Raw genomic sequence first — 24,885 nt, forward strand, 5'->3', positions numbered from 1 at the left:
GAAACCACTCAGGGTAACAAACAGAGTGTAACTTAACACACTCCAGTGAGGTCCCGCCTCATGGTACAGGGCTGCTACTTTCAGATATGTAAGCAAACATGAATGCCAAAATAGGTGTGAGCGCACAACCTGCCAAAGCCACGCCCCATGGTATGGGAGACTATAGTCTAGGATAAAAGTTTGGTATGATCAGAATCTTTCTTCACATTCAGCACCTAGCTAGGATTGGTGCTCCCACATTTCTCTGGGTCGGGCGCCTAGCCAATCCTGTGTCAAGAGGCAACAACTGGTACTTTTTTGTGGTTTGAGAAGGTCTATTGATGAGGTTTCTTCTTTCATGTAGTAACTGCATTCGATGAGGTGTAGAAAATTGGATGATCCAAAGTTGTATGTCCTTTGGATATGCACTGTTTGGGTCTGTAGGGTTGTTGGGCAGCATATGTGCAGAACTGTTGGCAGCTTCTGCATTGCCTAACATTGGATGGCTTATTAGAAGCATAGTCTGCTCTTGATCTAGCGGAAATGTCCAACCCCTTCACTTTTGTCTTTTTTCCTAGGAGTCATCCCTCGATGGTGAGAGGGATGGGTTTTGGTGCTAGACCTTCACAGCAGAGGGGCTGTTGTTAGCAATTAAGGTATACCATTGGCGTCCTTTGAATAGGTATAACTCCCGAGTGGCGTATGTCCACTTGAAGCATTAAAAGGGCTCACCAAGTAACCATTGTGCAAGACACAGTGACTGACTCACAAACCCCCCACACAGTAAGACATACAGGTTCCTGTGGCAAGTAGAGTGTTTCTAAATGACTTGCATCCTCCTTTTTTCAACAAAGCTAAGATGCCTTTTATGCTGAACTTTCAATAAGGTATATGTACCAGGGTTCAAAATTGAAGGGAGCTGGGAGCTATTTAGCTCCTGCTTGTAGCCTAGAAGAGCCTGGTTACCTTGACACCAACAGCTACTTTTGGCTCTCCATGCCAACTGAAGCAGAACACACACCTATGTGAATTTAAGTTTGTCCCAAATGCACCATCGATATATAAACATAGGACACATCTATACAAAATGTAAAGCATAAGGGATCATAAATAATGAACAAAATGATAATTTTGAATCCTATGTCGAAGTTAGATTTGTGGATCGCTATGTACTAGCTTCTTGTCGTGCAGTGGTAGCTCCTGGTCACTCGTTAATGCTGAATAATACCGAGGAGCTGCTTATCAAATCTTAAATTTCTATCCGGGATATACCATAGTGCGCTTTCAAGTCTTGGGCTTGTGAGTTACTCATTCAAAGAGAAAACAGTCAAACTCCGACTAGTAACGTAAAAACACTGGCGCAGTAACACAATAAAAATGGAGTGAGTTCTAGGGTCAAAAGAAAGTGAGCAAGCACTTGTAGCCTAAAGGGGTACAGTTTGCCAGGCAATGTAAAATAAATGGTGGTGCACGCGTACAAGTCGTTCAACTGTTAAGCAATGATTAATTTCACCTTAGTTGACTGCACAGATTTGGATACAAAACTGGGCTCTTTATCCAGACGGTTCTTTACACATGCCCTGAAGCAACTGCGCAACTTATTTCAACTGAGGCAGGCAGCCGGACAGTTGTTGGACTCCAATTGTGCTCCAGATAATTGGCAGCATGTGTCTACCGCTCGATCAGCTTTGTAAATTTCTCGTAAAGGGTTATACTCTTCGCACAACCACACTCACTGGCAGAGCCACTTGCCTCTCGCAGATCAGAGGTTCATAATTATCAGTAGCCGAAAGGACCATCAAGATGTTTCAGCTGATAGTTGCTACCTCAAATTGGGGTCCAAGAGGGTAGTTTGAGGCCTGAGGGGATTTCCAAAATGCCATGCTCTGCCGTGCCAGCATGCCTGCCTCACAAACTGCTGCCCATCTCTTCCGAAAAAACTCCTAGTCAGTCAGCATTGAAAGTTCCATTTGTAACAATGTCAAAGCCCTTTCCAGTTAGCATTGGAACAAGAGATTTTTATAATGCCAAACATGTTACAATGTTTTACTTCTCAATTCAGAACTCCGATATCCTCATAGTCCTAGAGCAATCAATTTACCAGTATCTGTCACCAACTCCTAGGACCTTGCTCAGGTACCGCTTTTTCATTACTAAACACATACAATCAACTCTAATTGCATATAATAGCATGCATAAACGCACTAGACTATAATTGACCAAGTTGATAATTAAGAAGAGATTTACTGTGGAAAGCAAAATGTTTCAATGTGATGATTTAGGTACCTTATTTAAATCTGTAAATAGCTGACAAAACAGAAAAAGCAAATATTTTCATAACATCTTAAATGCAGGAAATAATTCATTCAAAGTAACATACTGTCTATTGGAGTGTATATATATGCATTATGTAAGGGAGGCATGGTATCACAAGTATGACATTGACACAGGAGCTACAAGTTTCAAAACCTTTATTACATTCTTGGGGTTTGGAAAATCTCCTACTTTGCCCTATAACTATGATGGGAGTAGTTTCTACCATCGATAATAAAGAAAACAGTCCTAGTCAAACTATGTCGCATACAAATGGCCTTTATATTAAAAAAAAAAAAAACGAATGCCTACCCTATAATTTATACAAAAAGTATGCAAAGGAAAATCAGTGTTATAACAAAGGATCAAGATGGTGCTCTCCTCAGCATGGACAGCATTGAGGAAGTCAGCCACCGTAGACAGGATGACACTCTGGCTCAGGTTATTAAAAAAAAAAAGCCAGTTCAAAACGTGGGCCGAAGCCCGCTTGGCCTTCCACGTTCAAGTCAATTAATTCAATTCACCAAAAATTCTTTCACAGTTTAACAAAAAGTCACGTAGGTCTCCCTCTGTCAGGCTCGGACCTCGCAATCACAGCACTTGCAGGGGCTCCTTTCCCAAGCTTTGACATTCATTGTGGGGTCCATTCCCCTAACTTATTTCATGTTCTAGGCGTCCCTCAGTCTGGTTCAGCCTTAGACGGATGTCGAAGAATTACGAATGGGCAAGGCTTTTTCCATAGACTTCTGCAGGACCTGTTCGACTTTCACTTCAGCTATCCCTTATGGTATTTGCCGAAGTGTCTCTTGGTAGTTTCATAACACAATCAGAAACGTTCAAAGACATTTCTCTTAAAGCAATCCCCATTTAACTTCCCCTTTGTCTGGGATAATCTTGACCATTGCGCCTTTCAGAGTTGGTTCACTTTGTCGCTTTATAACAAATCAAACATTTCAGAGACTTTCGAGTGGGCTGTTTTCTTTCGCCGGACCACTATGTCAATGGCTTCACAGTTACAGCGGACTTTAAGGTTCACTACAGGTTTGCTTTCTTTTGCATCTCATCAGCACGCGCTGAACCTTAAATTCTGAGAAACCTGTTGTGGCTTCAAACTTTTCTTGACACAAACCGGCCTTTCATGTCTTTCGCTAACTCACCTGTTGTGTTCAGTCCATTCTGTTGTCTGCGCTTTTGCTTCACGAGTCAATGTTGATACTACAAGCTTGGCCTCACCTCCCCAACTCCGCCATTCACCCGGGTGGGACGCTGGCATCCTTGAAATAATGCAGGCTGCTTCTGCTCTGGATTTGACTTTCTCTGCGTGTCCTTCACGGTTTCCCACAGGCAACGACCTCCTGCAGGGATCTTCAGGGTTTCCCTACCCCTCGCTCTAGTCCCTTGATCAGCCAACCTGCTCCAATGGGTTTGCCTTTGCCCCGTAAGATCTGCTCTTCCTTGTGTATGACCTTGCTCAGAGTGTGTCTCCATGTTCCTAGCTAATGGGTATCAGATTAACAAGTTACTTCTTACCTTGTAACATTCTTTCGATAGGATGTTCCTCCGACGTATTCCTTATCTTAGATAACTCTTTCCAGCTTTGCTGGCCTCGGAAATCTTTTCTCTGTAGAGGGCGCTGCGCGTCGACGTCCGCCGAGTCGATGTCCCCCGTCATCCTGCCTATAAAGGCCGCGTGCAGCGTCCATTGCTCAGTTCCGTTTTGTAGCCCACAATGATTCTTTCTGGACTAGACTAATCACCCTGAAGGAGTGTAAGCTGCAACAAGGGAAGTAGTACTGCGGGGATGGATGGGAGGGTCGATAAGGAATACGTCGGAGGAACATCCCATCGAAAGAACGTTACAAGGTAAGAAGTAACTTGTTCTTCGAAGGGATTGTGTCCTCCGACGTATTCCTTATCTTAAATAGGCTCACATAGCAGTATTCTGTTATTGGAGGTGGGAGTATTGACTTCATGCTTCCCCTTATTGATGAATAGAGTGCAATACTGCCCTTCGAAACCTAGTTTCCTGACTGGAGGAGGAATCCAAGTTGTAAAACCGTGTAAAGGTATGGACGGACGACCATGTGGCAGCCGGACATATGTCTCGAAACGGCAGTCCTCTTTTGAGGGCCGATGAAGCTGCGATATCTCTGGTCGAATGAGCCCTAAGATTTTGAGGGGGCTCTTTTCCTGCCAGTTTATAACATTCAAAAATGGCTAAAATAATCCATCTGGAAATGGTCTGCTTAGTTATCGGTAGCCCCAGCTTGTGACCTGCGTAGCCTACAAACAGCTGGTCTGCTTGTCTTATCCTAGCCAGTCTACTAATGTAAAAACTTAAAGCCCTTCTTGGGTCCAGCCTGTTTTACCTCTCTTCCTCTTTCCCCGGATGGGGAGGAGGATAGAAAGATGGAAGGGTAATCTTCTGTGTGATATGAAATTCAGAAACCACCTTTGGGAGGAAATTAGGCTTCACTTGCAGAACAACTTTGTCTTTGTGAAAGATTGTATGAGGGGGTTTACAAGAAAGAGCTTGTAACTCGCTCACCCTTCTAGCAGATGTAAGTGCTACTAATAAAGCAGTCTTAAGAAACCTTAACGAACAAGAGTGGAGTGGTTCGAAAGGTGTGCCCATCAGGAAAGTTAGGACTAAATTTAAATCCCATAGGGGAACCTGGAATGGTCTTGGGGGATAAACGTTAGTTAACCCCTTTAGAAACTGTATTACCAAGGGTAACTTGAAATAGGATGGTTCTTCCGCAGTGCGCTTAAAGATGGACAGCGCTGCGAGATAGCCCTTGATAGTGCCAACTTGAAGGCCTGCATTTGCCAAGTAGAGTAGAAAGGATAACACCGTTGGTGTACCACATGAAAAGGGGTCGATATTCTCTTCTCTACACCAGCTGCAAAATCTGTTCCAACGGCAGCGGTATAAAGATTTTGTTGCTGGCCTTCTTGCCGAAAGGAACACCTCCATAACGTCATCAGGGAGGTCCCAATCCTTGTACCTCAGCCTTTCAGAAGCCTTTCAGAAGCCAAGCGTGAAGGTTGAGGGTTTGATGCCTGGATGGAGAACCTGACCTCCCTTCTGTGAGAGCAGATTCTCTCTGAGTGGAAGTCGAATTGGAGGGCAGATGGACACGTCTAGAAGGTCCGGGTACCACGTTCTCCTGGCCCAATCCGGGGCAATTAGGATCATGGTTTTCCGGAATCTTCTCAACCTCCTGATCATTTGAGGAATGACAGGGACTGGTGGAAACGCGTACAGGAGTGGAAACTCCCAGTCCACTATGAACGCGTCTCCCAGAGCTCCTCTCGGGGGAAATTCCCTTGAACAGAACAGATCGCACTTCCTGTTGACACTGGTGGCGAACAGATCCACCTGAGGGGTTCCCCAAAGGGCGAAGATCTCTTGAAGGACTTCCTGAGCTAGTTCCCACTCGTGGGAGACTGTGCTCTGCCTGCTCAGAGCGTCCGCTGTCAAGTTCTTCTCTCCGGCTAGGTGAACTGCCGATAGAGAGATTCCTTCTTGGATTGCCCAAAACCAGAGCTGCATCGCCTCTCTGCACAGTAGTAGTGATCCTACGCCTCCTCTTTTGTTGAGGTAATGCATGGCCACTGTGTTGTCCGTCATTATCAGGACATTCTTTCCTTGTACAGATGGCAGAAAAGCCTTCAGTGCAAGTCTGATGGCCCTCAGCTCTAACAGGTTGATATGTAGTCTGGACTCCGATGGAGACCAATGACCGCTGATCGTCAAGTCTTTGGCGTGGGCTCCCCACCCCGTAAGTGAGGCATCCGTGACTACTGTTATCTCCAGCCAAGGTTGCCAAAACTGCTCTCCTTTCAGAATGTTCTCCTGACAGGCCCACCACTGAAGGTCTCGAGCCACCCTGTCGGGAACATGAAGAAGATCTGTCATTCTCCCTGAGAATTGTGACCACTGAGTTCTCAGTGCCCACTGGAGAGATCTCATTCTCAGACGAGCCTCTGGCACAAGGAAAATGCAGGATGCCATGAGGCCTAGCAACCTCAAAAAGTCGAAGGCTGGGAGACGTTGGGCATTTTGAAACTTGGTGACCATCTGTAGAATATCTTGAGCCCTCACCTCTGGTGGCGAGGCTTTTCCCAGGGAAGTGTCCAGGATCGCTCCGATGAACTGGAGTCTCTGCGATGGTATCATTTGTGACTTCTTTAAATTGAGGGAGAAGCCCAGTCTGTGAAGGGAGTGGCAAACATAATCTAGCTGGATCTGAGCTTGTTCCCTTGTTCCGAAGATACAGCTCTTATCAACCAATCGTCCAGGTAGGGGTAGACGTGAATCCCTTCCCTCCTTAGACTTGCACCCACTACCGACATTAACTTGGTGAAGACCCTCGGGCGGAGGTCAGCCCAAATGGCAGAACTCGAAATTGATAATGAGAGTTGCCAATTGCGAACCTCAGGTATTTCCTGTGTTTGAGATGGATTGGCACATGGAAATAAGCGTCCTGAAGGTCCAGAGATACCAACCAGTCCTTGAACTGAAGGGCCTGAAGGATCTGAGAGAGAGCTACCATCTTGAATTTGTCTTTCCTGAGGAATTTGTTCAATTCCCGCAAGTCCAAGATGGGTCTCAGTCCTCAGTCTTTCTTTGGTATGAGAAAGTAAGGGGAGTACCAGCCCTTGTTCCTCTCCGCTACAGGTACCGGTTCTATGGCACCTTTCTCTAGCAGGTCTAAAATTTCCTGCAAGAGGAGCAGATCTGGAGCTTTTTGAGAGCTGATCCCCGGTGGATGACTCTGAGGTATGCGTAGGAGAGGCAGGCAGTAACCTTGTGCAACTGTCTCCAATGCCCAAGCATCTGACGTGATAGCCTGCCATTCCGCCAGATGTTGAGTTAACCTGCCTCCTACAGGTGTCTTGTGAGGGAAGTCCTCAGAGTGGTTTAGGGGCGGCTGATGCAGATGGCGATGGTAAAGAGGCACCTGCTGTTGCTGCGGCTTTTGAATATCTACCCCGTCCACCTCGGGTAGTTCTTTGTCCCCTTTGAGTCGGTCATCCTATCTGGGGCAAAACCAGACTTTCTCAACCAAGCAAATCTCCTGGTTGTTGTACTTGCCGCCATTGCTCTGCTGATACTGTCAGCCGAGTCAATGCCAGTCTGGAGGGCTTCGCACATAGCGTCTTTACCGTCCCTTATGATATTTAGGAACGCCTCCCTTTCTTCTCCCTCCGGGATGCAGTCAGCCGCTGTAGAAGCACACTCCCAAAGTGTATGGCTAAATCTAGCAAGGGTGCAAGTAGCATTAATAGATTTTAACGCCATGCTACATGCCGAAAAGACTTTCTTAGCCATAGCATCGTATTTCTTATCGTCCCTGTCCTGTGGGACGGTAGGGTAAGCAGTCTTGATGTCAGTATAAGATGCTGCCTGTACCACCAGACATTCCTGGGATGGGTGTTTGGACAAAAACTCCGGGTCTGCAGAAGATGATACCCTGTATTTAGCACACAGTTTTTTATTAACTGCCGGGACGACATCTGGGGTTGGACGGTAGGGTAAGCAGTCTTGATGTCAGTATAAGATGCTGCCTGTACCACCAGACATTCCTGGGATGGGTGTTTGGACAAAAACTCCGGGTCTGCAGAAGATACCCTGTATTTAGCACACAGTTTTTTATTTACTGCCGGGACGACATCTGGGGTTTCCCAGTTCGTCATTATTTTTCTTTGAAGAGCTTTATGAAAAGGTACTACAGGATCCTCCTGTGGACCTTTATCAAGAATATCCGTGAGGTCATCCTGTTGGAAAGCCGGTGAAGGTGTTGACCACCCCATAAATTCTGTAATCCTGGCCATTAAGGCTCTATAAGGGGTTTCAGCATGCTCCCCCGGGTCTGGCCTAGCGAACTCCACCTCGCGGGAAGTGTCTAAACCACTTGCCTCATGTAAGGAATCATGGGGTTCCTTTAATCTGCGTTCCTCTGAGGATAACTCTTCTTGAACTGGGGTTGCAGATCCCTGCAACTCAAATGGCTCTTCTTGATCAGACAGTTCTCCCTCTTCCATAATTGAAGACATTGTTTCCAATTGGTCTGAGCTCACAAAGGGTGTGAAACCCATCTCCAAGGCAGAGGGTGCCAAACTTGTCGTAAGCGGCCTCGAAAACGTCGATGTTGCCGAAGGCTTTGAAAGTGGCGTCGAAAACAAAGGTGGAGGCCTCGAGGGCTTCGATAGAATCGGAATTCTGCTTGAGGATATCGACAATCTCGACGACATCGAAGACCTGGGAATAGCCACTGGGTGCGCCGCAACCGTGACTTTCCTTGGCGTCGACGCCGGTGTCGAGGATGGCGTCGAGTCGACAGACCCGTGTGTCGAAGGTCCCTTCGACAACGGCGTCGAAGACACCGACCTCAGCGTTGACGGAACCTTCGTCGACGACGGAACCTTCGAAGAAGGATTCGAGGTCTTTGCTTTACTCGAGGGTTCGTGACGCGCTCGAGAAGCTTCCTTCGCCGGGTGCTGCAACTCGCGGGGTTTTGGACCTTCGGGTCTTTCGACCAGAGCATCGCTCTCGGCAGTCTTCGAGGGGGTCGAGGCCGCTTTCTCGAAGACACTCATCATATTTTTTCGGAATTCCTCCCATTCAGCCCGGGAACTATGCTTCGTGGGGCAAGGGATTCTCTTAGGTGAAACAGAGGAAGAGGACGACGAAGAAGGGGATCTTCGGCGTCTCCTTTTCGAGTGCTTCGATCTCGAAGAGCGATGGGACCCGCTTCGAGACCTGGAGCGCGAATGGTGACAAGGAGACGAATGTCTCGACTTCGTCAAGGAAGAAGAAGCTTTAGAAGTCTTACCTTTTTCCAGCTTCCCCCTACGCTCCTTCAGGGCTTTATCTGTCATGGACATGCAGTCCTCACACTCCGAACAATGGTGTTCAGCTCCCAAACACCACAGACAGACCCTGTGAGGGTCCGTTATCGACATCTTTTTTCCACAGTCTCGGCATTTTTTAAAGCCAGACCGAGGGGTCGTTGGTTCAGACGAGGAAGCCATCGAGTATGGATCGAATATCTCAAGGAAAATGGAGTAATATATCTACGAAAATGAGCAACGATATTCCGAGGCACTGAGTAAGCGCGGAAAAACGGAACTGAGCAACGGACGCTGCGCACGGCCTTCATAGGCAGGATGATGTCGACACGGCGGATGTCGAGGGACATCGACTCGGCGGACGTCGACGCGCAGCGCCCTCTAGAGAAAAAAAATTTCCGAGGCCAGCAAAGCTGGAACGAGATATCTAAGATAAGGAATATGTCGGAGGACACAATCCCTTCGAAGTATGTGATTAAGGTCAAGTGCCTGAGGAGTTGGAACGTTGGCGAACCCTATAAAATAGGATGGGCTATGAGCACAGGAAAGGGGGCAGGATACAGAGTCTCACCATCAATTGCCTCACCACCCGCTCCCCGAAGATCTTGCACCCAGGTGATCCACCGCACTGGTCCACCCCCAGGGTCTGGATCCAAAGGCGATGGCCGTGCTCTGGCCACCTGAGAGAGAGATCCCCGGGTACGAGCAAGTGTCACACTTTGGTTTTTCACAATATATATATTTTATATGCATTGTGTTGTACCAAAAATCATAACATCCATGACTAAATTCCTTTATATGTCTTGAGCAGGCAAAAATGATAGTCAATGAGTTCAACAGGGTTCTGTGAGATTTCTGAATATTAACGGCTGCATGCAGATTTGGTGCGTTTCATACCAAAAGTAAATTAGGGAGAGTCCCTAAAGCAAAAAGTGGATTGGGACATTCTGAAAAAATATGTAACCAATGGTATCCACTATGCTAGAACAAATTTATAATAAATTTAAACAATTCCAACTGGTGTGTATCTAAAACAGATAGTTATTTTAAGTCTATAGATGCTGAAAACAGTCTGTGTTATTAAACCAATGTAATGAAACATTTTTAGTTGAGAAAGAAATTTTTAGTTGAAAAAAGGACCAAGATCAAAAAAGCGACAAACGTATATTGAATCAAATTTTAAAAACAAAGAGAAACATGGTCATAATTGTGCAGTGTTCAAATTGTAAAGTAAAAGAATCAAACAACATCAAGAAATAAGACAAATAAGCTTTGATATGAACATAAATCAAATGAAAATCTAAAGCAAGATGAATCAAAGTTGGATCATAAATAAAAAAAAAAAAGGAGGGGAAAAACCGTGGCCTCATTAATATTCAAAGTTCCACAGTGCCGAATAGTTGTTTGTATTGACAAACTTAATTAGTTGTATGCAGGTCTGCCAGATTTGGTGCAGCCTTTAATATTCAAATGTGTATTTGTATTTTCTATTTTATTGATTTATAAAGCGCCTTACGCCAAAGCGCTGTACATGGAACAACATAATACATAAGACATGAACGATAAAACTGTTGAAGCATTAAAATATTAATCAATCAAACAACAAAACAGTGAAAAGAGAAATTAACTGAAGGGGAGGGAGGAAAGGGAGATGGGACAGGTTGGGGGAGTGAAGGAGGGGAGCAGGAGGAGGAAAGGGAGGGTAGAGGAGGGGAGAGAGTCAGGGAAAAGAGTAACGAAGGGGGAAGTAGAAGGGGGTAGGGGTTTCAAAGAGGAGGATGGAGAAGGAGAGATTTAAGGGAAGTGCGGAATGAAGTGAAGGTGGGGGAAGAACGATAGCAAAAGGAAGGGAGTTCCAGTGTAGAGGAGCTAAGAGCTGGAAGGAGCGAAAACGGGAGGAGGCACCGGGCGCATGGGGGTGAAGTGAGAAGGAAATGTCAGCAGACCGAAGGGAACGGGAGGGGGAGTAGAACGAGAGAAGGGAGGAGAGATAAGGGGGGGCAAGACCATGGAGAGATTTGAAGACAAGGCAGAGAAATTGAAATTTAAGTTGGGAGTGAAAAGGAAGCCAGCCAAGGTAGGAGAGAGGAAGAGATGGAATCACGGGAGGTAAGGAGACAGAGGGTGCGAACAAATGATATCACTATTCAGCCCCGCACCTCTCTGAAAACCAATCTGCAGCTTAAAATCAGGGCGTTTCTCCCTCGCAATCACACTTTAATCCTGTGCCCCCATCCTGCCATAACCACGTCTCCCCACCACCCCTCAAAGAAAGATAGACGCAAGCCCTCAAAAACACACACACACACACACACACACACACACACACACGAACGCACATATTCACCTCAAAGCCAACTTCAATCTTCTGATGGCCGTACCCACCGTGCCTTTCATCCCCTGCAGGCACTCGTGTGCGGCAGGCGGCAACAGAAAATACCAGGCTGAGCAATCTTAGAGAGGTAAATCAGTCTATTTCATTTTTGAGAAAATGAAATCGACTATTTCACATAATAGCGTTCAACAGGGACGTTAAAATGACTGCAGAGTGCAGTCTAATAAATAAACAGTTTGTTCTTACTTGTTCCAATGTGTCTTTGAGTTGCGATACAAGGATGGGAACATAATGGGTAAGATCTTAGCTGCATTGTCACTGATTAAACTCATAATGTATTCATTGTTCCAATAATACAATGCTCGCTCAGCCACCTAAATGAAAGAAAAAAGGTTTTCAAAAATGATCAACTGAAAATATTTAAATGCACATACAGTCCTGAAATGAAATGGAATATATCTATCATAGGTTACAATTTTGAAATGGAGGGTTCATTTTGCTGAAAAATTACATATTTCTGCTGGTGCGCATATCTAAATGGCAGATGTAGTGTAAGTAAAAATTCCTTAAGTCTCAAATCTGTGAGCTGTTACGTCGTCTAATTCTTACAATCAAGCAAGAGCACAAGACAATTTTCTAAACTGCCAGAGAACATGGACTTTACATATGATAACATTAACCCATAAAAACACTTAACTAAATATTAGCATTTAAAATAGTATCCTTCTGATTTGCAGACAAGGGAATTAGAGGAGGGTAGTTTAAAGTAAGTATACCTTGTTGCATATCACCAATGAGTACAGAAAAACTCAATAGCTGCCCAAAATAATTGTCAAAATCCGTTTATTGGAATAACGTGGAAAGACAGTACAAAACCACGCTTTCTCAAGCATGACTTGGAAGAAACAGACAAGTACCTTTACAACTATCCCAATCAACTATTCTACCATGTTTCTCATGACCAAAAAACCTCTTTCGACAACTCCTGTATAATTCTCCTTTCCGCCCATGGGTCTGGGAAGGTGGAGGCAGGGTTTGTTGGTTGGGTGTCGGTAGGTCAAGGAAATAATGAGCATCATTGTTTACAAAGTGGTTGGTCTGAGGTGGCTCGTGGACCATCTACCTTCCTTATGACGAGGACCATTTTGTCAAGTTGTGCGACCCACCAGCACTGCATACAGAAGTTACTTACCCTCCAACTCTTGTTCTCCAGCATGGGTCTTGCATAGATTCACATGCTCTTTGACTATTCCACGTCAGGCTGGGAATATTCAGTAAATGTAAAGCAGTTTAACTAAATAGCCTAGCAGTGTCACTTTAGGTCATACTTCCACAGCCAATGAAACTCTTACTCCTTAGCTCCACCCGTGGTGGCCATCTTTAGATTTGGAAGCACATGTAACATGGCAATATGAACCAAGAAGATCCAAAGAGTGGTGGTGGGAGGGATTGCATTTGAATCTATGCAAGACCATGCTGGAGAACAAGAGTTAAATGTAACTTGTTCCTTCTCCAGCATGGGGTCTTGCATGGATTCACATGAATACGGTCACACAGCGGTAAATATATACAACTAGGGGAGGTGGCAAGGCTCTCAGAAGCAATACACTTACCCCTGGAACAGACTCATCTCAAGCAACCAGGTTATGTAGCACTGCCTGGCCGACCTGGGACCATTCCGTGGAATCCCTGTTGACGCAGGACAATCTTGTGAAACTGTGGGTAGACCGCCACATTGCAGCCCTGCAGGGTCGAGCAGGTAAACACCAGAGAGAAATGCCATCATTGTTGCGATGGCTCTGGTGGAATGGGCTCTTGGCCAGCCTGGAAGAGGTCTGTGGCCAGAAGATGGCAATGAATGATACAGCCGGATAACCACCTTGAGATGGAGCCTTCGATAGGACCTTCCCATTTCCCACAGGTCCAAAACTGCCAAAGCTGAGACGCCTTTGGAAAGTCCTTCATGCATGTAACATAGAACTTCAGGGGACGCGCAACATCCAGGTAATGCAACACCCTTTCAGCAGGCGAAGATGGATTTCAAAGAAAACTGGTAGCACCAAAGCTTTGTTGAGATGAAAGTCTGACAGAACCTTTGGCATGAAGGAAGGATGAATTTGTAAAACCACTTTAGCGGCATGGAAGGACAATACAGAGGCTTACAGAGGGTCTGTATCTCTCTGACCCCCCCCCCCCCTGGCTGAGGTAATCACCACCAGGCAGGCTGTCTTCCACGACAAACTTCAAAGGGGCTCGATGCATAGGCTCAAACGGAGGCCACGTCTATTTAAACAGTACCAAGATGGTGCAGGATTATTCTGAAGAGGCCCTTGAACTCCTTAAACCTGTGCAACCACGGAGTGTGTGTGTAACAGGATATGGCAGCCAGGTGGACCTTGATCGAGGTGTGGCCGATGCCAGACTTGGCCAGCGAAAGCAGCTACGGAAGAAGCTGTGGAGCAGTAACGCGCCGGGGTGAAATAGTCTGTGGTCGGCACACATCGTAAAGCGCTTCTACTTATTCTTGTAGCAAGCCAATGTAGAAGGGGCCCTGGCTTTAGCTAGGATCTTGTTGCATTACACAGGCAGCGAATAATGTCTGAATTCAAAGGCTGCAGGAGCCAGGCCATGAGGGTCAGAGATACTGGGTCATGCTGCAGTATTGATCCTCCCTCTCTGAAGAAGAGGTCTGGAAGTGGAGACAGCTTGATAGCCGGGACCACTGACAGATGGACACGGTCTGAGTACCAGATCTGCCTGGAACATGCCAATGCAATGAGGATCATCTTGCAGTGGCAACAGCTGTGCCTGTTGATCACTCATAATAGCAGAAACGGAGGAGACGCGTGCAAGAGGCGGCTCTCCCAATGGAATGAGAAGGGATCCCCCAGACTCCTTGGCTGAGGATATCTGCTGGCAAACGTCTGACACTTGGCATAGGCAGCTGTTGCAAAGAGGTTGATTTGAGGGAGATCCAGCTCGAAAAGATGACACTCTTGCACCTGCTGAAGCTCCCATTCGTGGAAGGACCGCAGCTCCCTGCTGAGAGAGTCTGCAGTGTTCTTGACACCTGCCAGGTGAAACAGGACGAGGAACCTCCACTGAGCAATGGCCCCATGCCAATATGCACTGAGCAAAGGTCTAATGCCACAGATGATGTGCTTCCCGTCGGGGAGCGTCCTACCCTGGTTCCTGATGTAAAACCTGGTGGTTGTGTTGTCTGAAGAACCACATCTCGTTTTCCTGGAGCAGACGCTGAAAAGACTTGAGAGCCCAGAAGACTGCGTGCAGTACTAGGACGATGTGCAACTACTTTTCCTCCTAAAACCAGAGGTCTCAGGCGAGAGAATGTCCTGTGTGGGCTCCCCAACCCTCCAGAGAGGCGTCAATCGTGACTGTAGCCTGATACGGAAGGATCTGAAAGTGAGCGCCCTGTGAGAGGTGTGGATAAACTGACTACCATTACAGGGCTTGACTGAAGGCCCGATTGAGGGAAATCTTGGAGGTTCATGTGCCACTGACTTGCTGCCACCTGGCATACCGAAATTCTTGAAGACTTCTCATCTGCAGCCTGCAGAAGGGCACCAGATGGATGCAGGAAGACATCATCCCTAGCAGGGACTTGATGGACCGGACTGTTGCCATAGTAGCGGTCGACAGCCATTGGGCCGTTCCCATGGCCTTCACCCTCTCTTCCAAGTGGGTCGCCAGGCAGAAGACTGTTGAGTCGGGCACGCAGGAACAGTGCATTCTGCAATGGGACTACGCAGGACTTTGGAGAGTTGATTGAGAATCTAAGCAAAGTCAGATGGTCCCTACAGTGTGCTGGGTTCCCAGCACGCAGCAGTGAGACCAGATGAACCAATCATGCAGGTAAGGGTAAACATGGATGCCAGGCATTTGGTGAATAATCCTGGGGCCCATTTTAGGCTCACGGGCAAGACCTTGAACTGGTAATGTTGCCCCTGAACGACAATCCGTAGGAACCTCCGGTGTTTGCGATGAATGGGGATGTGGAAGTAGGTGTCTTCCAGGTCGAGAGTCACTAAGTGCAGCAACGTGACCATCCTGAACTTTTGGGATCTGAGGACCTTTTTGAGGCTCCGCAGATCTAGAATTGACGCCACATCCCTGACGTCTTCCGTACCTGAAAGTAGAGTGAACTCTGGAGCCCAAGAGGCGCTGAGGGACCAGTTCCATTGCCCCTTTTGCCTAGCATGGATTGATCCTCCTTCAGTAGCTGAGCCACATTCAGCTCTCGTCTTGCAACAGGAGGATTGTGTGGGTATCTGTCCTGGAATTACATAACGTGCCCCTGCTGAAGGGCATCAAGCACCCATGTGACCATGGAGATCTTTGGCACTGATCGACAAAGTTTGATAGCCGGCCTCCCACTGGGCTGTCCCTTTCTTCAGCCTTCTGTCGTTCAGTGAAGGAGGTCCAACTCCCTCTTTTCTTTGCCAGGCTCATTAGGAAATCTGCCGAGGCACCAGCGAGGACAGGAAGCTGGGAGTACACTGAAACTGCAGGTCTTTGTCCTCCAGCATACCTGCTTGAATCCAGTTCTGACTGGGATGCTGGTAGTCCCCTTGGGACAGCTACCTCCCAAAGTTTAAATGTGGCATAAATGTGGCTTGGCTGCATTCCTGCATAACAGCAAGGGTCCTGGAGCAGAACGACAGAGTGGCCGCATGGAACGAAGAATCTGAGGAAGATGACTATTCCAGTGACTGCTGAGTGACTGCTGCTGCTCCAGCCTCCTCTTCTGATCGGCAGGGAAGATCCAGACAGGACAATCTCCTCACCTGGACTGGCAGGCCTAACCAGTCTTGCAACAACTTGCATTTTGAGCAATCTCTTGCAGAGCTACGAATGCTGTGGGCTGCAATTCCCAGATACCCTGGGACCTGGACCAATTTGCTGTAGTTCGTCACTTGAAACACAGTTTCGGCTGGAACTTTGTGGGCATCCTGCTGGACCTACAGTGACCCGTTTACGCTCCTGGAGGTCTCCCCTTCCAAGTCGGGGACCGAGAAACGGAGCATTCGGCCATGTGATGTCAGTCACTGAACCCAAGCCTGCGTCAAGTCCCCTCGACCCAGTATCGTGAAGATCGTCTGCTGGGCATCCCAACCAAAGAAGTTGGGGGACCTCACCTGGGGGACCCGCTGTTGACGTTGTGTTCTTTCCTCATGAAAAGGTATTGTCCCGTTCCTAGGTACTCACCTGGGTGCTTACTGTTTTACATCGGACTCCTCCTGAGCTTTGAGACACATGGGAGTGGACAAGCCAACTGTGTTCTTCCAGTACACCGGTCCTTTGGTCTACAATCCGCTAGGCCATCTGTCGGACCTACCTGGACCATCTTTTAACTAAACATTTTAAATACTTGCAACATTGAAGATTCCTGCTATTTGGACAGTGTCAGCCTTTCTTTTTTCTGCACCCATGGGCCCTGGCCACCCAGTGTCGCAACTGACTGAGAATCTGATCCTCCATATAGGGCTGGACTTAGTATAGGCTTCCTAAATGTTACTTACCAGTATCTGTGTTGAGACACTTGTGCATAGGCATGTTATAAATGCCATATCATAGCATATCATATCTTGCCTGAATGTTGGTTAAAGAATTGATTTGTTACTCTGACTACTTATCCTTATTCATCTAAAGTCTAATATTGCCTTGAGTAATGCTTAAAGGTCTTAATGTATAAATGTGAATAAGTTTACTTACCTGTGATCCTAATATTGTGTTAGTTCCCTTAGTATTTAGAAAAAGAACAAGTTACTTTCTTACCTGGTAACATTATTTCGATGGGATGTTCCTCTGACGTTTTCCACATCTATGACAGTAATCGCCACAGCTGAGCTGCTTTGGAAAAATTTTCGGCGTCTGCGTCGATACGCCCCTTCGAGGACCACCTCCGACGGCCGACGTCACCGGATGTTATATGTAGGACGCACGATGCCTGTAGCCTCAGTTGTAGTTTTTTTCCCAGAAGGTGTGGCACCAATCTTCTGCCAGTATGACTACAGAAAGCCTTGCAGAAACGGAAGTTGCAATCGCATAAGAAATTCTGTAGAGGGGCAGGCTGGGAGGGTGCGATGTGGAATACGTCAGAGGAACATCCCATCAAAAGAACGTTACCAGGTAAGAAAGTAACTTGTTCTTCGAGGAGATTGTGTCCTCCGATGTATTCCACATCTATGACAGACTCCCAAAGCAGTACCAACGTATGGAGATGGAAAAAAAAATTCTGAATTTTAGAATGCCCAATCAAATTGCAGAATAGAGGACCGCCTTACCAAAGGCCAAATCTTGCCAATGGATAGAATCCAGGGAGCAGTGTTTTACAAAAGTATGGACAGAGGCCCATATGGCTGCTTCACAAATATTACGAATGGGAACACCCCTCTGCAGAGCAGTGGAGGCAGCCACACCCCTAGTAGAATGAGACCGTGAGCCCAACGGAGGGCCCTTACACGCCAGACGGTAGCATTCCGAGATTGTCAAGATGATCCAACAGGACAAGGTCTGCTTAGAAACAGGATGACCCATACGTCTTTCAGGGTATCCCAGAAATAGCTGATCGTCAACTCTGACCCGGGACATGCGTGAGATGTAGAAACTTAAAGCTCTCCTAGGATCCAACCTATGGGGCCTCTCCTCTTCCTTACCAGGATGCAATGCCGGAAGAACTACCTTCTGACTCAAATGAAATTCTGACACAACCTTCGGAAGACAAGAAGGACTAACACGAAGGACAACCCTGTCCTTATGGAACACTGTGAAAGGTGGCTTGGCGGATAGTGCCTGCAACTCACTCACTCACTCACTCTGCGAGCGGAAGTAACCGCAACTAAAAATACAGTCTTAAAGGACAACAGTCTCACTGGACAAGAATGTAAGAGCTCAAACAGAGCTCCCATCAGGAAATTTGAAACTAAGTTCAAATCCCAACCAGGCACCTGGAAAAGTGACAGAGGAAACACATTAGTTAGCCCTTTCAGAAACTGAGAATTAAAAGGAATCTTAAAATAAGAACACTCCTCAGACGAGCTTTTAAATATGGACAGCGCCGCCAGGTAACCCTTAATGGTACCCACTTGCAGGCCCTTGTGGGCTAATGAAAGTAAAAAAGACAGAATCACAGGTATTGAACAGTGAAAAGGATCCACATTCTGTACCCTGCACCAGTCGCAGAACTTCCTCCAACGGCAACGGTACAGGGACTTTGTTGCAGGCCTTCTGGCCGAAAGCAACACCTCCATCACGTCTTCAGGGAGGTCCCAATCCTTATACCTCAGCCTTTCAGATGCCAAGCATGAAGGCTGAGAGACTTGACCTCTGGATGGAGAACCCGACCCCCCTCCCGTGAGAGCAGATCGTCTCGGTAGGGAAGACTGCATGGAGGGCAGATGGGCATGTCGAGAAGGTCCGGGTACCGCGCTCTCCTGGCCAACGCCGGAGCAATGAGGATCATTCGGGAACCAAACCTCCGTAACCTCTGCAACACTTGTGGAATGACGGGGACTGGAGGAAACGCGTACAGCAGTGGGAAGGACCATTCCACTATGAATGCGTCCCCTAAGGCTCCTCTTGGAGGAAATTCCCGCGAGCACAATCTTGCGCACTTACGGTTGACACTGGTGGCGAAGAGATCCACTTGTGGGGTCCCCCAAAGTGCAAAGATCTCCAAAAGAACTTCCTGAGCCAGCTCCCACTCTTGAGACCCTGCTCTGCCTGGTCAGAGAATCCGCCACTGCGTTTTCGTCTACGGCCAGATGAACTGCCGAGATCGAAATTTCTTGCTGGATGACTCAGAACCAGAGCTGCATCGCGCCTCTGCACAGTGGGAGACCCTGCCCCCCCCCTTTTTTGTTGAGGTAGTGCATGGCCACTGTATTGTCCGTCATAATCGGGACACTTCCCCCGCACAGACGGCAGAAAAGCCTTCAGGGCTAACCTGACGGCCCTCAGCTCCAACAGATTGATATGGAGTCTGGACTCCGACAGAGACCAGCGACCGCTGTCAACTCGTTGGCATGAGCTCCCCATCCCACGATGGATGCATCCGTCCGATCGTTGCCTCTGGCCAGGGTAGCCAAAATGGAGCCCCCTTTATCAGATTGCCTTCGACGGCCCACCACAGAAGATCCTGGGCAACCGTGGGCGGCACCTGAACGGGATCCGACATCCTGCCGGAGGACTGCAACCATTGCATCTTGAGAGCCCACTGCAGGGATCATCCGCAGCCTGGCCTCTGGCACCAGTAGAATGCAGGATGCCATGAGACCGAGCAACCTCAAGAACTCCAACGCCAGGAGAGACTGGGCATGTTGAAACTTGTCCACCGTCTGCAGAATGAGATGAGCCCTCACCTGGGTAGGCGAACACTGCCCCAGGGAAGTATCGAGCACTGCTCCGATGTACTGGAGCTGCTGGGTAGGTGTCAAGTGATACTTCTTTAAGTTGAGGGAGAAGCCCAGCTTGTGGAGGGAGTGGCAGGTGACCGACAGATGATCCAGGGCTTGCTCGGCAGAGCGCACCCTCATCAACCAATCGTCCAGGTAGGGGTAGACGTGAATCCCCCTTTCCTGAGCTTGGTGAAAACCCTCAGGGCGGAGGTCAGTCTTAACGGCAGGACCCGAAACTGAAAATTCGAGTCGCCAACCGCGAACCTCAGGCACTTCCTGTGCTTGGGATGAATCGGCACATGAAAGTAAGTATCCTTGAGTTCGAGAGTCACCAACCAGTCCTGAAGGTGAAGGGCCTGGAGGACTTGAGAGAGAGAGTAACCATCTTGAACTTGTCCTTCCTCAGGAGCTTGTTCAAATCACGCAAGTCCATGATGGGTCTCAATCCCCCGCCTTTGTTCGGGATAAAAAAATATGGGGAATACCATCCCTTGTTCCTCTCCGCTACAGGCACGAGTTCTATGGCGCCTTTCTCCAGCAGCGATTTGATTTTCTGCACAAGGAGCGGATCCAGACTCTTCAAAGAGCTTCCCCGCTGGATTGTCGTGAGGCCTCTGCCGTAAAGGAAGACAGTAGCCATGGGATATGATCTCCAGAAGCCACACATTTGAAGTAATGGCACGCCATTCTACAAGATGCTGCGCCAGCCTTCCCCCAACCAGTGAACCATGGGACATGGCCTCATGACTGAGCGGAAGCGGTTGCGGCAGTGCCTGAGGGCAAAGAGAGTACAGCCCGAGCGGCTTTGGCACCTCGAGTACCTTGCTTTCCACCTCTGGTACTCCTACGTTGGCCCCTTTGGCTGGCAGCTCCCCTCGATCTACCAAAGGAAGAGTAGTATCGAAAGGAACCTCCCCTCCACTGCTGTCCCCTAGGACGAAAAGGAGGAGGTTGATGTACTGCAGCGCTCAATGACTGTGCTGCAGCTTTGGATGTCTGCAACCTCTCAAGGCTCTCGTCAGCCTTGCTGCCAAAAAGATGGTCACCATCAAAGGGCATGTTGAGAAGCCGGAACTGTACATCAGGAGCAAACCCCGACTTCCGCAACCACGCAAACCTGCGAATCACGGTGCTTGCCACCATGGACCGGCTGACACAGTCTGCCATGTCCAGACCCGACTGAAAGGATTCACACATGGCATCCTTGCCATCCTGAACAAGGGCAAGAAAACCATCCTGTTCCTCCCTTTCGGGAATATGTTCAGCTGCCAAAGATACACAATTCCACAGAGCGTGAGTTAATCTTGCCAGGGCACAAACGGAGTTGGCTGCCTTTAAAGCCATACCCCCAGATGAAAACACTTTCTTCGCCCCCCAACCGTAAAAGCGATTGTCGTCCCTATCCGGAGGGATGGTAGGGTACACAGCCTGCTTTGCTGGGGCCGTAGCCGCATGCACCACCAAACTCTCCAGAGTGGGGTGCGTAGACAAGTAGCAGAGGTCGCCACTGGCTGGACTGTATTTTTTCGGTAGCGACTTATCCACTGCCGGGAGACTCTCCGGAGCAGTCCAAGCCGCCACCACACTTCTTTGTAAGGCCATATGAAATGGCAGCACCGGGTCAGTGGGTGGACCTTGGTCCAAAATATCTGTCGGGTCATCCTGCAGAAAATCCACAGGCGGAGCAGGCCACCCCAAGTACTCCGTCACCCTCGACATGAGACGCCTTTATGACGGCTCGGCGTGTGTACCAGGCTCAGGCCGGCCAAACTCAACCTCCGAAGAGGTGTCCAGACCACTGGCGTCATGTAAGGATTGACGCAGGTCTTAAATCTGGCTATGACCCGATAACAGGTCATCAGGAACCTGAGGAGGAACAAACCCCTCCACATCTGACCCTTCATCCACCTCTGAGATGTAATCCAAAGGCTGGAATAAATCCCTGGATGAGGGTACAGAAAAAGGCTCAAACACAGGCCTCACTGATTTACTTAGGGCCTTCCTCGGAGTGTCCACCGTCCTCCGAGGCACCTCTGACAGAGCCTCCCCCAAAGGCGTTGAGGGAATCGGTGTCGACGTCGAGCAAGGCGCTGACCACTTCGACAACCGCTTCGAGGCCGGAGCCTCGAGAGAGTCCCTCGACAGACATGGCACTGATGGCATCGATACCTTCTTAGAAGGCCTCACAGGCTCCAAATGTCACGAGGGTGTCGAGGACCGGGACCTGAACCTGGCACGGCTAGTGCGATCAACCTTTACCAATCGGGACCTAGATGGCTCCCGATTATCGCGCCGACCGCCCAAACCCAAAGGCATGCGAGCGGTGGCCCTTGCGCGTTCCTTGCCGGCTTCTCTCAAAGGCACGGATGGAACGGTGCCCTGCGATTCGAAAATCGCCATCATCTCCTTGCGAAATGCGTCCCATTCCGCCGGAGATGAATGCTTGTTGGGGCAAGCTACCCGCTGTCTGGCGGAGTCCTCGGACAAGGACTGGGAAGGCGACCGGTGACGACGCTTCTGCGAATGCCTAGAAGAGGTAGAGGAATGGCGGAAACCACTCCGGGACCCCCTGGACTTATACTGACGCGCCGAGTCGCCCCTCGAATCGTCGGTCAAAATCCCAGCGGATTTATGGGGTTTGGAAACCCTACCTACGGATAACTTCTTCCGCTCCCGCAAAGCCTTCGACGTCAAGGACTAGCATTCATCGCAGTCATCAGTGGCGTGGCTCTCGACGAAGCACCAAAGGCAGACATCGTGCGGGTCCATCAGGGACATCTTGGAATCGCAGTCCTGACACTTCTTGAAGCCCGACCGTGGGGTAGAAGAAGACCAGGACATATTTTCACAATAACCAAGTTAGAAGAACCCATTCAACAGGAGAAGTACCGAGGCGCGCCGAGATTACGAAGCGAACACGTTCGGGGAAAAGGACGGAACGGAGGCTAAGGGTGTCGTGCGTTCTTCATATAACATCCGGTGATGTCGGAGGTCGTCCTCGAAGGGGCCTATCGACGCAGGACGCAGAAAATGTTTCCGAAGCAGCACAGCTGTGGTGATTACTGTCATAGATGTGGAATACGTCGGAGGACACAATCCCCTCGAACCACATTTTTATAAAACTACAGTCTATAAGTGTATTCTGGACTATAGATGTACCAGAGCTCTTTGTACTTACCTACATCCCTTCTCCCTCAGACTGAACCCGGTTGCTCGTCCCTTGCTGCCAAACCTGTTGGGTAGTTCAGTCTAAACGTAAAAATTGGGAACCCTGTACACCCAAGAGTGAGTCTTCTTCAGTCCTACCATAGGTGGACTTTTGTAAAACGACCTAACACAAGGTACGGACAGCTGGTAAAAATATAAAACCGATGCATAAACCTCTCATCACAAGAAGGACTGCTGACAGAATGCCATTAAGCGAGGGCAGACAAGCCTGAACTTTTTTGATTTGTATTTTTAAAGTTACTCACTGTAGTGACTAGAGCACTCATAGTCCCTGTTAGGAAAGATTTCGTTATTGTAGGGAACTTTCCTTCCATGTGGCAACCCCTAAACTTTTTGCTATTGTTTTCAACCTGTTTTCTTGACTTTGCCAGAGAAGTGCAGCCTTCTGCCGTACTCCTCTGGGCTTTCGCTCCTTTCTTACGGGGAAACTGACATGCCCTTAAGACAGTCAGTACCGGGGAACGCTGTTTCCCGTAGTTTCTTTTATCGTGTCGCCATTTTAGTGCAACACGACACAAGAGGGCACTGTAAGCTAAGTTACAGCTCTCTTGGGTCTCTAGCCTTCTACAGACCCTAGACACTCTTGTAGGATGGTTTTTGGATCGGTGCAAGTCATTCAGGGACTGGGCTGGTGGCAGCGATCATTTGGTTTATTTTGAGCTCCTTTTGCCGTTCTGAGCACCTTTTTGCCGCGAACACAAAAGGGTGGCCCGGCTACCCAAAATGGCCGGACCACGAGGCTCCTTTGTCTCGTCCACTGTCCGTCTTGCTCCCTTTACCTTAACCCAGGTCAGGCGACCCGGGGCCTTCCTTATTTGGGCATGTAGTTTCCCGCGAAACACGGTTGCTTTCGCGGGCTTCTACATGTCGTTTGAGTGCCCCCAGGATGTGGGCTGGGCTGTCTGGTCCCAATACACATCCTGGGTGCCAGAGAGTCTAGGGTGGTGTGAATGCCTGGGACCACTGTGGTCCATGATTGGTCCACGTATGGTATGTGTGTTGATGAGCGGATCTCCCATTGGCTCCCCTCCGTTTTGGCGCGAAGGGAACCGTGGATAAGAGGGAGCTGGAAACACCACTACCATGTCGATCTCCTGAGTTCTTACGAACCCAGGGATACAGGAGCCAAGTATCCTGCGAACACGAGGCTGGACCGAGGAATCGCTGGTGACCCCCTGAAGAACTTCTGCTCCTCATTGCTGTCGTCCGGTGAAGCCCTTTCCACCTAAGATCGAACAAGAAGGCCTGTACTGGCGCTTCGACCTATTGGAATAGCAGGACCAGCTATTCCCGGCACCTTCATCAACTCCTGCCGTAAGCCTTCGGAAGTGTCTCTGGGCCACCCAGTTGACTGACCAGCTTACTAAGGAGTCCTGCTCTGTAATCGCCGACAGGTTGGGTGGTATTCTGAGTCCGGGGCACGCTCACACGCTTCGTTTGCTTAGCAACCCTAAGCTAGAGGTGAACGGTGCTCGTTTGGCTTGAATACACCCGGCCGTTCCGTTGCCCTGCCGTGGCGACAAAACTGTGCAGGATTCTTCGATCGGGACGTCTTTTTACTCTGCACGACGACGAGACGTTCCCTGCTTTTCAGAACCTGCCAGAAGCTGCATCTATCGAGGAGAAGCTCGGGCCTGCTTGCTTCGGGGACCGGTGAGTAGATTAGCTAGGATCTGGTCGCCCTCCTGCAGTGCCCCTTGCTTTTCCCCGCTGTAAATACAGCTCCCCTTGTCCGTACTCGCGCCCTACTTCTGC

At 48.6% G+C, this 24,885-nt stretch overlaps 1 protein-coding gene across 4 annotated transcripts in view; it reads right to left on the minus strand.

Moving 5' to 3' along the window:
• PPP2R5C (protein phosphatase 2 regulatory subunit B'gamma) overlaps nucleotides 1-24,885 on the minus strand; it is a 1,570,607-nt gene that overhangs the window by 275,555 nt on the left and 1,270,167 nt on the right. For all 4 annotated transcript variants that reach the window (XM_069637762.1, XM_069637761.1, XM_069637763.1 and 1 more), the window contains one exon: nucleotides 11,732-11,859. In XM_069637762.1, the coding sequence (XP_069493863.1) occupies nucleotides 11,732-11,859 (128 nt within the window). The remainder of the gene's footprint in view (nucleotides 1-11,731; nucleotides 11,860-24,885) is intronic.

This window comes from Ambystoma mexicanum, chromosome 14, assembly GCF_040938575.1.
Source record: "Ambystoma mexicanum isolate Mex_15411 chromosome 14, UKY_AmexF1_1, whole genome shotgun sequence".
NCBI classification, from domain to species: Eukaryota; Metazoa; Chordata; class Amphibia; order Caudata; family Ambystomatidae; genus Ambystoma; species Ambystoma mexicanum.